Source organism: Leguminivora glycinivorella, chromosome 25 (genome assembly GCF_023078275.1).
Source record: "Leguminivora glycinivorella isolate SPB_JAAS2020 chromosome 25, LegGlyc_1.1, whole genome shotgun sequence".
Lineage (NCBI taxonomy): Eukaryota > Metazoa > Arthropoda > Insecta > Lepidoptera > Tortricidae > Leguminivora > Leguminivora glycinivorella.
Genome location: NC_062995.1, coordinates 11605906 through 11619881, shown reverse-complemented (window position 1 = coordinate 11619881; position 13976 = coordinate 11605906). Strand labels below are relative to the sequence as shown.

The window sequence follows — 13976 nt, the reverse complement described above, 5'->3', positions numbered from 1 at the left end:
GAGCGTACGACTTACGATCCGGAGGTCGCGGGCTCAAACCTCGGCTCGTACCAATGAGTTTTTCGAAACTTATGTGCGAAATGTCATTTGATATTAGCCAGTCGTTTTTCGGTGAAGGAAAACATCGTGAAACCGGACTAATTCCAATACGGCCTAGTTACTTCGGGTTGAAAGGTCAGATAGCAGTCGCTTTCGTAAAACTAGCCTACGTCAAATCTTGGGATTAGTTATCAATGCGGACATCAGGCTCCCATGAGCCGTGGCAAATGCCGGGATAGCGCAAGGCGGATGATGATCATTCAGAAACGTCTGTGAGTGATACAAACTATACCTATTAATATTTTATCATGCAGAAAAACAGATTTAGTATAGGTCGGCACACTTTAAACGTCGTACCATACACATGCAAAAAGGAAATCTGTAACTCGTGTATATTTAAAACACTTTACGTTCGTGTTTTAATTTATCGCCACTCGTTTCGTAAAATCGTAATATTACAATACAATACAATATTCTTTATTGCACACCTCACATAGTTTACAAGTAATACACAAGAAATAAAACAAATTAAACAGAGATAACAGGCGATCTTATCGCTTAAGAGCAATCTCTTCCAGACAACCTTTGGGTACTGGAGTTAATATAATCAGAATATATGGTAGGTGGCTCTAAGAAATATGAGTAGAATTTAAATACAACCAAACAACACAAAACACTCATTCAAATAGACATACATAAATAAGTATAACCATAAACATACACACATAAATACACATATAAAAAGGTTTATATTCATAAAGAAAGAAACAACAGTGTCATTCATAAAATCTAAGGAAGGGAAAGATAGTATTTTTTAAGGTTTGATTTAAAAGAGGCAATAGATTGAGAACGTCTTAACTCAACAGGGAGAGAGTTCCACAGTCGAATAGCTTGGAAAGTAAATGAACGATTATAAAATTTAAATATTCTTAAATTCTCTTAAATTTAATACTCTTAAATTCGTAATGTACTATATAGTACAGTAAAAGAATACTTTACCGCTATTCTTTGTTTTGTGACGAAACGCTTCGGGCAGTGCTCGCAAGCGTATGGTGTTTCTCCCGTGTGCTTCCTCAAGTGCAGGCGCAGGAGACCAATGTTCTACGTAAACAGTGAAATAAAAAGGAAGGGCCGTTTAAACTTTGCATAGTGACTTTTGACGTCATACATAATGAATAACTTTTACTACGGGACCAATGCTGAAATCGCGAAAAAAAAATGTCTCTTCCATAGAAATGAGCGACATCATGATAGACTAAATGTATGAAGCACCCAAATTTTTTTTACTGTATTTTTGATGCCAATCGATTCCGTTTCTATTCAGTATCATTACTTGCTTAGGGGTCAACTCACCGCAATGCACTAAAACCCACAAATCATTGGATACCTTTTCCATAAATTTTACTATGGGGAAAATGTGGAAAAAGTTTTCTTCAATTTGTGGCAATTATATACTTAGAACATATAAGACCGTAAGAGGTACGGAATAGACCTAATAAAACAAAACAGACGGTAGTTTTTATTAATAAAATTACGATTCTTAAAGATACAATGAGATTTGTAACCACTGAAAACGGATATATCAACAGGTAGCAGTGTTTGCAGGCGTATGGTTAACCCTTCGAGCCCCAGCGACATCATATGATGTCAGTAAAATATAAGTAAATACATATAGATGTTTGGGACTCGAAGGGTTAAACACATATACCTGAGAAAACTGTCTTCGAAAATCAAGATTAAATACTCACCGTGAACGCCTTCCCGCAATGCTCGCAACAAGACGTATATTTTTTTTCTTTCTTTACCGGATTCCGGCACCGGAACCGGAAGGGCGGCTCTTGGCCAAGTGCCATCGTGTGGAGGTTGGCCTCCTTTCTCCAGGCGGCTTGTGGGTCGCCGTAATGCTTGCGCTCGATGTGCACGTCATATGACTCCGCGTCCACGAATGTTGTATTGCACTAAAAAGGAAATAAAATTTCTAACAAAAATATCACATGAAAATTTCATAGCATCATTATTTCGCAGGCGTAACGTTAAACACATATACTTGAGAAAGCTGTATTTTAAAACGAATAAAAATGCCGAGGTGTGTATTTATATGTAGCGTAAATAACATAGTATTACAGACACAGAGTTAAGTTTGCATAAGAATCACGAAGAAAAAGGAGTAAGAAAACGAATAAGGAACCGTCCATGTCTTTCATACGCTCCACGCCATATGTCCTGTCACGGTCGCCATGTGGTATGGAGTGCAACCTACTTTTTTAATAGCACCTTTTTAGTTTTATGTACATTCGCTTAAGTTGTGAGTGTTTTACCGCCACTACTCACCTCTTCGCAGCTCGGATGCTCGCCGTCCACGTGTTCCTTCAGCGCGTCCGCAGTATCGAAGTTGTCCCCGCACTGCGCGCACGGGCTGAGCAGAGCGTGGTCTTTCTGTGCGCCGGTTTCTTGATGCTTCTTCAACGCGTCTTCGCTGACGAACGTTACTGAACAGATCTTGCATTCACGATACTTTTTGAGCGACTGAAAACAAAATTATCGCCTTACAGAAGACCGCAGCCAAACAGCACTAGACCCTACTCATAGTGTTGTGTTCCTGCCGGTGAGTAAGGCTGCCAGAGCTCAACGAGGGTGCGGTGTACTGATGACGGAAGGACCCACGGAACAAAATTTGTTCCGTCTACGCTTTTTTAACTTTACTTCATGTTAATGCCATCATCGGCAAAACTAACTCGTCATGTACAACACACATTTTTCCATGCCAGCTCTTCTAGACCTGTAAGGTACTCACCACACCGTGCTCGCAAGCCTTGTGGTAGCTCAAGCCTTTGTTGTTGATAAAGGTCTCGCCACACATCTCGCAAGCGATGTGCATCGTCTTGTGCCGTCGCCGAACGTGCCCGAGATACGTCGAAAGTTTTCTGATGGATAATAAATAAGACTAAGAGTTTTGAATGATTCACAGTTATTTTCATTAGACTTATATTGACCGGGATATAGACCGTGATTACCAAAGAGCGGAATTCTTCATAGCAAAAATCAAACTGCCAAAGGGATTGACCTAACTGTTATATCGACTTATCGGTAAATATTTGTCACTTAACGAAACAAAGTTAAAGTAATGAAATCAGGTTTTTGGATATACATACAAACCAATTAACGGTTAAACATTTAGAGCAATATATTGTGGAAGAATCTTCTTTGAAACTAAGAGAAGAATTTTTCTGTATCCATTTTTTTATTGTTTATCTTTTAGGATTATTAACCATTTTAGTAACACGGCACGGAAACTCAAGTGATGACATATGTAACGCTGACATGATTTACTTTAATATGGAGATGCAAGTTGCTTATCAAAAAGGTCAAATGTTACAGAATAATCTTTTAAGTTGATTATGGATACCTAATGCGATATTATTCCGTAACATCGATAAGTTGATGAAACAGTTAGGTCAATCCCTTTGACAGTTGGATTTTTGCTATGAAGAATTCCGCTCTTTGGTGATTACCTTTTTGATTTTTGTCGAGCTCCCGATATTTTTTAATTCGTAACTTTTTTCTGAAAAACACCATACACCTGCGATAAATGTTACATCAATTTCCGAAAAAGCGGGCTTTGTGTGATCGATATACGATGGACATGTCATAGTTTTGACACCTACTTAGTGTGAGTTAATTGTAAAGCCCGTTTCTCAATCAGCAATAAAAGTAACATCTATGGCAGGTGTATGATTTTTTATAAAAAAAAAAATGAATTTAAGAAAACTAACTATGCCATTCTGTTTCCTATAACCTAACTATATGCCGAAGTTAAAGGAATTCAATAAAAATACGGTGTATAAGTATTTGTATATTATATATCGAGTACCCACAACACAAGCCTTCTTGAGCTTACCGTGGGACTGTCAATCTGTGTAAGAAAGAAAGAAAGAAAATACATTTATTACGACCAGAAGGTACTTATATACTAGTGTAGTAATGTACTATTAGTAGTTATTTAATTAATAATCTACAGTAATTACCTGAACTGTTTCCTGCAGTACTGACAGGTATACATCTTGCCTTCGTGATAAGAGTGATGTAGAACCGCTTGTTGTCTAAAAATAAATAAAGAGATATATAAACTGAAATAGATACCATACACTGAATAAAAAGCGATCAAGCCCACTGGTGGCGAAGCCGGGAATCGAACCCGGGTCTCCAGCTAACGCGGCTGACGTGATAAATCGCTACACCACCTCGACCGCGTGTAGCGGTTTATCACGTCAGCTGCGTTAGCTGGAGACCCGGGTTCGATTCCCGGCTTCTCCACCAGTGGGCTTGATCGCTTTTTATTTAGTGTATGGTATCTATTTCAGTTTATAATTTATATATAGTAGTGTTACTACTTAAAAAAAACAAATCAAAGAAAAAAATGTTTAATAATAATTGGATTTGTTACCTACATTGAAGAGATATAGTTAATAATATTTTGACTACCAGGTTGGCCTAGCGCGTAGTGTCCCTGCCTGCTAAGCCGCGGTCCTGGGTTGCAATTTGGAATCCCGGTACGGGCATTATTTATGTGATGAGCACAGATATTTGTTCACATAAGGAATGGAATCGATTGGCTTCAAAAAAACACCATGCGAAAAAAAAATCTTCATACAAATTGTATAGGAAAAGTTTTTCGCGATTTGTGACGTTTCTAGCCGGAATTTTTTTTTGGTCCCATACAAGCTTTAGACCCTGGATAAGAATGGGAACGATTGGCGTCAAAAAAAAGTTTGTCAAAAATGACCTTTATCTCGCACCCTGTATGGTTTTTCCAAAATCTGTAAATGCCATTTTTCATCAATTTGAAATCGATGGATGGTCCCCTTAGACCATTTTCATGTAAGACTACGGGATCTCATAGCTGCCATTACTGACCCGCTATCAAAATACACCTTGTATACAGTATATAGTTAATAGTTATATATAATTAATAGTTATTAAGTAACTGTAAATTATTAATTATATATTTTTGTTAAGTCCCAACATCACAAGCCTTGAATTTTTCCGTGGGACTTAATCAATATTACCTAGATCAGAATACAGAATTTATTGATAAAATAAAAGTACATTTTACAAGTCAAAAATAATATACAAAATTTACACAATTAAAATTTAAATATCATTAATATTAGGGATGTTACGAATATTTGCATTCGCATTCGCATATGCGAATGATTCGCATTCTTTTAAACATTTGCATTGACATTCGCATTCGCTTCAAACGATGCGAATGTTTTGCGAATGCGAATGTGTGCAAGTCGCAGCTTGTTCCTCGCCCGCGCCGGCCGCTCCAATTGCTACTTGTCGACTGACGACTCGCACATGCGCAGATAGCTCAAATTCGTTACGGCGTGAAGTTCGTACTAGGCATTTTGACCAATAGTAAGCATTTTTACCTAGCGGGTTGTTGGTGACCGTGATTGCTTGGTTTTTATTTTGGTTTTTTATGAAATTCAGCGATATTCGCATTCGCATTCGCACATTCGCATTCTGAATATTCGCATTCGCATTCGCGAATGTGACACATGCGACATTCGTGACATCCCTAATTAATATAACACTAATTATTTGCTCTTTTTTTTTAGTGCAATTTTGGGTCAACGATCCTGAACGATCTGTGTAAGATTGTCCTATTTTAGTCATGAGGGATCATCTACATATTACGTCACACCAAATTTCAGGTTTTTGGACCCCTCCCCCCCCCCCCCCCCCCATGTCACGCTTTTTTGTATCCCTTTAACAGGGATTGTCACATTTAGTATGACCCCCCCCCCCCTTACACTGTGACGTAATATATGGATGACGCCTGATGTGTATTTAACTAAGCATTATTTTATTAGACAATCCACACGCGGATATCGTATATGAACCTTAGAAATCTTGCGACTTATGTGCGTTTTCACATTATCCGATCCGATATCGGATGTCCGTATGATTTCAAAGGCAAAAATCAAAGATGGCGGCTTCAATGTATGGATTATCGGTCCGGTCCTACCCCCGATACCGGATCGGATAATGTGAAAACGCACTAAAGTAACAATATAAAGTGCGAACGAGCGTTCCGTGAGAACGCGCGCCACCCCTGATGAGGCCGCGAACTCGCGGCCGACTGCATGTACTTCAGCAGTTCTCGAAAAGTTTGTACAAAAATTAAGGAAAAAGTAAAATTTGTTTTTATTATTCCTATTTTGTTACCAAGATTTTTTTGATGAATTGAGATTTTAATAAGTTTTATTTGGTCATTAAGGTTCTTTAGTATCTATATTTTCTTAATTATAACAATTATCCTGTATATATCTTACGAAAGTCGACTTATATTACTAAATGTTGGTAACAACATAGGATCAATTGCAATTTTCTGACGTGGCTGATCTACAAAGTTGCCGGGAACTGCTCAAATAGTAAAAAACAGATTAAATACAGACGAGAAAAAAAACAATATTCTATTTAGTAGGCTTGTGTAGGACGTGTACTAATAGTACAAAAGACACGATTCCCTGCACTGTACTAGACCGAACTACTCCCAAATGATTCTGCTCTCTAGTACATTTAGTACACTCACACAAGGCAGTTGCTCAAATCGCGGAGCCGCCCCTGGCACAACATACCTGGTCCGGGAGACGAACCCGCACTCGCGGCACACGTACTTGAAGCGGTGAGTGTCTAGGTGGCGCCACATCCTGCATTGCAGGCTGAAACGAATCGTGCACACTGGGCACTTGTGTTGTCCTTTCTGAAATAGTACATTTTTTATAACCAAAAGAAAAAACAAAAATATTTTCACCACACCAACTGTTTAAGGCTTACTTTGCTATTCGAAAACAGATATCACTAACCTAACCACAAAATTAAAATTTTGAAAAACCCCCGACCGCGACATAGTGGACCGATTTTCATGAAACATGGCTAAGAACACTCCCGACTAACTCAGCTTGCAGACAAAAAAAAACTAAATCAAAATAGGTTCATCCGTTCGGGAGCTACGATGCCACAAACAGACACACACACAGACAGACAGACAAACAGACAGACAGACGGACAGACTGACAGACAGACACGTCAAACTTATAACACCCCTTTGTTTTTGCGTCGGGGGTTAAAAATTAAATATGAATAAAAAAAAATACATATCCACCGGCAAGGAATTCCACTCCTTGGCCACAGTATAATAAAGAGTACTATCGTACAGTATGGCCACTTCCGCTCCCCGTTGAAAGCGCCACCCACCCCCTCTCGGTTACCTCACAGTTACCGCCTGTCAAAAACGCGAACAGTCAACCTATCCTATCGCACTCATACAAGTATAGAATAGAATAGAATAGAAATCGTTTATTCGTGGTAAATTACAATAGGTATTAAAAATACAAACATTTAATTATTAAAACATAATATAAAAATTATCGTTTACCACGAAATGGTCCCGCCTCAGCATAATGCTAACCATACCAGTATGGTACGCCTTCACCTATACCAGCTTAGGATGTGTGCTAGGAACGCGCCTCTTTCATATATTTGACCGCCAGTGTCCGAGATGTGCCTTGGCAGTGCGCACAATAAAATCTTACCCTGTCGTGTTTGAGCATGTGGTTCCTGTAGGCCTTCTCCACCTGGAAGTAGCGCCCGCAGGGCTCGCACGGGTACTGCGCCTGGCGGTACTCGGCGGAGTCTCGGCGCTCCGCTATCTCCGCCAGCTGCTGTTCCTGTCGACAAACATAACCACTGTTGTATATGTAGGTAGAATAGGAATGCATGTATTGAGGGTAGGCTTGATCGAAATAAATCAGTTCTCTTTGAGTTGGCAAACGGATTGTTTCATTGCACTTTTCCTAAACATTACATGGTGTCAGGTGTGAATATTCGTGTTAGATTGATCAAAAGATTGTGACAATTGCTTAGTGGACATGAGTGACAATGAAAGCAAAAGTGATAAGGCGGCGCGTAATAAATCAGGCGCGGTCACAAGCGGCACAGCGTACACGGCGGTGCAGCAACCACCCGCCATGTTGGGCACGGGCAACCTCGCCGATAACTGGCGGGACTGGAAGCAAACGTTCGATTGGTACCTAATTGCATCGGGTCGAGAAAAGTCATCAAGTCGTGAAAAATGTGCCCTGTTACTTCATGTAATAGGTAAAACTGGCCGTGACCTTTATGAAGAGTTTGATATCAGTTCGAGTGAACAAAGTGATTACGAGGCTTTATGTACAAAGTTCAGTGACCGCTGTGACCCACAGAAAAACGTTAATTTCGAACGGCACTTATTTTTTGAGACATATCAAACGAATGAAGATTTCGATAAATATTTAGCGTCACTTCGTGTTAAAAGTAAAACGTGTGAGTTTGGGACATTGAGGGAAAGTTTGATTCTAACTCAAGTGATCCGGGGAATTAAAGATGGTCAATTAAGAGAGAGAATGTTAAGGAAAAAGGATTTAAAATTGGAGGATGCGACGGCTTGGTGTCGCGCAGCAGAATTAGCGAGTGAGCAGGCGGGAGTGGTGCGGGGGGGGAGCGGGCGCGGAGTCGACACGAGCAAGTACGAGCGCGCCGCTCGCCGACGTCGAGCAAGTTCGAGCGCGCCCTCACCGCCGCGCGCCGGCGCCGACGCCGACGCCGTCCAACTCGCGCGCCGCTGGGGCGGGCGCGCCAGCACCGCGACGACCACAACAACAATATCGTGGCGGGAGTGGTTCTAAATTCAAATGTACAAACTGCGACTACGTACACGAACGTGACCAGTGTCCCGCGTACAAGGTCAAGTGTTACAGATGTGATCGTTTCGGACATTTTATGCGGTGCTGCAGAAGTAATTACGTACGGGAAGTGTATAATACTACGGACGAGATAAGTGATTGCGATGAACTAATAATTTATTTATTTATTTATTCAAACAAAAATTAATACAGTATAACAGAATATACCAAATAACTGTACAATTCAGACTTAGATACTAGAGTAGGTAGGTACACAAGACAACACTTTACAAATACAGTTTTATAAAACAGCACTGCCATCCATCATCTCGCAATACTTCAGACAGACGCTGCACACACTTACCCATCGACTCGCAAACAAATCATACATGGAGTGGAGATTTTGTCGCTCGACAGCAAAGGGTGGTTCGAGAGTGTAGCGGTGAATGGAATTCCTGTGACGTTCAAGTTGGACTGCGGCGCGGACGCCTGCGTCATGTCGCGCGACAGCTTCCGGGCGGCAGGCTACAGTGAGGACATTTTGAGTAATGCCGGTACGGTATTACGTGAGGTTAGTAGGAACATTTTACCTGTGGTGGGATATTTTATAGCTGAGTTTTCGCATCATAACAGTGAGAAAAAATGCAAAGGCAAAATTTATGTGCTAGACGTTAATTGTAATAATTTACTGTCACGAGATTTATGTAGTGAGTTAAATTTAGTTAAAAGGATATATGAGATTTCAAATAATAGTAATTGCATTGATTTAGTAAACAAATATAAAACTGTGTTTGAGGGAATCGGTCGTTTACCAGGTGTACACAAATTAACTGTAGACGATTCAGTTCCTCCCGTCGTAAGATGTTCAAGGAAAATACCTATTAAACTAAGACCGCGACTGAGAGAGGAGCTGGATCGGCTGCAGGAGCTGGGCATTATTGAGCCCGTGGATGAACCTACCGACTGGGTGTCGAGTATTGTTCTCGTTGAGAAACCGGACGGCAAATTGCGATTGTGTATTGATCCCCAAAATTTGAATAAGGCCATTAAACGTAGTCACTTTCAACTTCCCACACTAGACGAGGTTACAGCAAATCTAGCAGGAGCGAAATATTTTTCACATTTAGATGCTAGCAAGGGTTTTTTCTCAAACATGCAATGAAATATTGTCTTTACGTTCCTTAAAATTGGCTGGGAAGTATCGCTTTTTGGGCGCAACAACTCGAGAGGACTGTAAAGGGATTTCATATTATTTTTTAGGCCTAGGCCTGCAAAGTAACTTTTTTAAGTAAGCTGTCAGAACGGTCATGTCACTTTTTTTTTAATTTTTGTGTGACCTGGATACTTGTCACACTTGACGTTTGAGTGTATTTGTATTTTGTCACTTAATAAATAAAATATTGTCCTTTAGAGCATTTTTTTTTATTTCATTGTATGTTTGAGAAAAGCACTATACATGCCTCGGCGTGAAAATGGATTCCCGGCCTCGTATCCCTATCCGGCCTCGCTCGCACGCTCGCTCGGCCGTATATACCCACTTGGCCGGAAATCCTCATTTTCCCGGCCTCTGATGTAATGTACTATTACATGATCGTTCTTGACGAGGAAAGTTCAAAATTATGTACCTTTGCTACACCATTTGGAAGATGGAAATTCTTACGTTTACCTTTTGGCATCTGTTCCGCGTCGGAGGTGTTTCATAATGCTATGGTAAAGATATTTTCAATGGAGGGAGTGGAATGTTTTATAGACGATTTGCTCGTATACGGGAGAACAAAAGAAGAGCACGATTCTAGGTTGGAGGCCGTACTGCAGCGCGCGTTAGATAACGGAGTGAGATTTAATAAAGAGAAATGTGTTTTGGGTGTGCAGGAAGTCAAATACTTAGGTCACGTGTTTGATTCAATGGGCATGCGCCCCGACAGCGACCGAGTGAAAGCGATCAGGGACATGCCCCCTCCTGGCTGCAGGAAGGATTTAGAGAGGTTCCTAGGGATGACGAATTATGTGTCGAGATTCTTGCCAAACTATGCTGAATTGGTAGAACCATTAAGAGGACTGTTAAAGAGGGATAGCGAATTTCAGTGGTATGAAATTCACACAAACGCGTTCAATAAAGTAAAAAGATGTTTGATGGAGGCGCCAACGCTGCGATATTATGACCCCGGAGAGGGGGTGGTAGTGTCGGTAGACGCGAGCTCGCGAGGGCTGGGCGCGTGCTTGCTGCAGGGCGGGCGGCCGGTCGCCTTTGCTGCCCGCACACTTACGCCTGCCGAAACGCGTTGGGCGCAAATTGAAAAAGAATTATTGGCAATTCTGTTTGGTTGCCAAAAATTCCATCAATTTATTTATGGCCATAAAAATGTATTAGTGGAGAGTGATCATAAACCTCTAGAGGCGATTTTTAAAAAGGCCCTCAATGACACGCCTGTACGACTACAGAGGATGCTATTAAGACTCCAAAAATACTCTATACAGATTAAATATGTTCCCGGGAGGCTAATGTATGTCGCCGACACACTTTCACGCGCTCCGACCGACGACGCGTGCGACGACAAAACTGGAAGTGACATTGACGTTCACGTAAACGCTCTATACGACAGCGTCAACTTTAGCTCGGACAAGCTGAAGAAGATCAAAGAGGAAACGGACAAAGAACCAGGGCTCGACAACGTCAGGCAGTACTGTATGAAAGGCTGGCCACATACCAAAAATATCCTTGAAAGTGAGGCTAAGCCGTATTGGGGTATCAAGGAGGAGCTTCACGTAATAAAGGGCATAGTTTTCCGAGGCAATCGCGTGGTAATACCTACTAGCCTCCGGAAAGAAATGCTGCAAAGAATCCACGAGGGACATTTAGGCATTGAAAAGTGCAAATACCGAGCGCGAGACGTGATGTGGTGGCCCGGCATGTCGGCGCAGGTGGAGGCGCTGGTGGCGGCGTGCGCCACGTGCGCCGAGCGCCGCGCCGCGCAGCCGCGCGAGCCGCTGTTCCCACATCAAGTACCTGGGAGACCCTGGGAAGTGCTAGCCACTGACCTATTTGAATTTAGAAATAAACATTACATTATAGTAGTGGATTATTATTCCAAATATGTCGAAGTTGCTTCTTTATCGGATATTCGAAGTGAAACCATTATTAACCAGCTAAAATCTATTTTTGCCCGTCACGGCATTCCCAAAAAACTCGTGTCGGACAATGGTCGGCAGTTTACTTCGGCAATATTCGAATCTTTCGGCAATATTCGAGTTCTCCTTATTATTCAAGATCCAACGGCCTTGCTGAACGAAACGTGCAAACGATTAAGAACCTTATGGAAAAGGCGCACAGTGAAGGCACCGATCCATATTTGGCGCTTTTAAACTTCCGCAACACTCCAGTCTCCGGCGAGTCATACTCTCCGGCACAACTCCTCATGGCGCGAAGGCTCAATACTAGACTGCCCGTTTCAGAACAATTACTAGCGCCAAAGGTACCTACTTCAGTAACTGTTCAAAAATTTAGGTTAAATAAATATATAAAAGCAAAAGAACGATATGATATCGGAACCCGGCCACTAAAACAGCTTGCTCCAAACGAACAAGTCCGAATGCGGGAGCCGAACACTGGCCGTAAAGCACGCTGGGTGCCAGCGCGAGTGGAGGGAGAGGCGGCTCAGCCTCGCTCCTACTGGCTTCGCGCGCCGGACGGCTCACGGTATCGTAGAAACAGACAGCACATTCTATCACAGCCACAAAATAACCAAATGTATAGCCAGCCTATATGCGAAAGAAACCATAACTCTGCTTACAATTCGAACAAATATTATGATGATTTTGAAGACAATAACAACACGATTTCCAATGCACAATCGCAACGCATCGTCAGCAATGATAATCCTGGGCGCGCGCAAACAGCTGGCTGTTACGTAACGCGCTCCGGCCGGCAGGTCCATCCACCCGACCGTTTGTGATAATAGTTATAGATATAGGTAGGAACTTATCAATTAAGCATAGTAAAAACACACACATATGTCATAAACAACAACAATCTGCTTGTTCCTTATTAAATTGTAAACTAATATAGGCTAATAAAGCATGTAAGTAAAATAAATGCATTTACAATGAAGGAATATTGTTACCTAACTATTAAAATACCTCTATTTAAACTTTTCTGCTCAATGTAATAATTTTTAATAACTATGTAACTACATGTTTTATCTTAACCGCTTCACTGTGAGATGATAAATATAATTAATAAAACGATACAGTACATTTAATAAATATAATGTAGAAATAAATAACATAGCAATGTAAAAATAAATAGTAGAAATAAATAACAAATAATTAACTGTAAATAATTTGGCATGATAATTATGCAATCATTGTTATCTTGTTAGACTTTTGTAAGAAAAGTGTAATTAAGATTACCACAAGTATTAGTCCTAAGTACCTATACCTATTCTAGCCCGTTACGAAGAAGGGACATGTTGTATATGTAGGTAGAATAGGAATGCATGTATTGAGGGTAGGCTTGATCGAAATAAATCAGTTCTCTTTGAGTTGGCAAACGGATTGTTTCATTGCACTTTTCCTAAACATTACAACCACGATGGCTAAATCCATACTGACGACCGGTCTGGCTCAGTCGGTAGTGACCCTGCCTGCTGAGCCGCGGTCCTGGGTTCGAATCTTGGTGAGGGCATTTATTTGTGTGAAGAGCACAGATATTTGTTCCTGAGTCATGGATATTTTATATATATTTACGTATGTATTTATCTATTTAAGTATGTATATCGTCGCTTAGCACCCATAGTACAAGCTTTGCTTAGTTTGGGGCTAAGTTGATCTGTGTAAGCTGTCCCCAACATTTATTTATTATAATAATATTATAAATGGGAAAGGGTGTGTGTCTGTTTGTTTGTCCGTCTTTCACGGCAAGCGGCAAGCGGAGCGTGATTTTTTAAGAGGAGATAGTTGAAGGGATGGAGACTAACATAGGCTAAATTCATTTCTTTCCAACCCCCCCCCCCCCCCCCCCCCCCCCCCCCCAACTTCCCTAAAATATGGGATGGAAGTTTGTATGGAAAATTCCACAATTTTCTAATTTAATAGCCACGGGCAAAAGCTATTGTATTATATATGTCGTTGTGTGCGTACCCACCACACAAGCCTTCTTGAGCTGGGACTCAGTCAACCAGTGTAAGAAAGTCCTATAATAATTAT

The 13976-nt window shown here is 41.1% G+C and overlaps 1 protein-coding gene across 3 annotated transcripts in view; it reads right to left on the bottom strand.

Annotated features, from left to right (window-relative positions):
• LOC125239191 (zinc finger protein 791-like) overlaps positions 1-13976 on the bottom strand; it is a 36205-nt gene that overhangs the window by 9686 nt on the left and 12543 nt on the right. For all 3 annotated transcript variants that reach the window (XM_048146710.1, XM_048146707.1, XM_048146708.1), the window contains exons 4-10: positions 7644-7778; positions 6687-6811; positions 4065-4139; positions 2834-2963; positions 2371-2565; positions 1788-1997; positions 1039-1140 (exon numbers count right to left, since the gene is read on the bottom strand). In XM_048146710.1, the coding sequence (XP_048002667.1) occupies positions 1039-1140; positions 1788-1997; positions 2371-2565; positions 2834-2963; positions 4065-4139; positions 6687-6811; positions 7644-7778 (972 nt within the window). The remainder of the gene's footprint in view (positions 1-1038; positions 1141-1787; positions 1998-2370; positions 2566-2833; positions 2964-4064; positions 4140-6686; positions 6812-7643; positions 7779-13976) is intronic.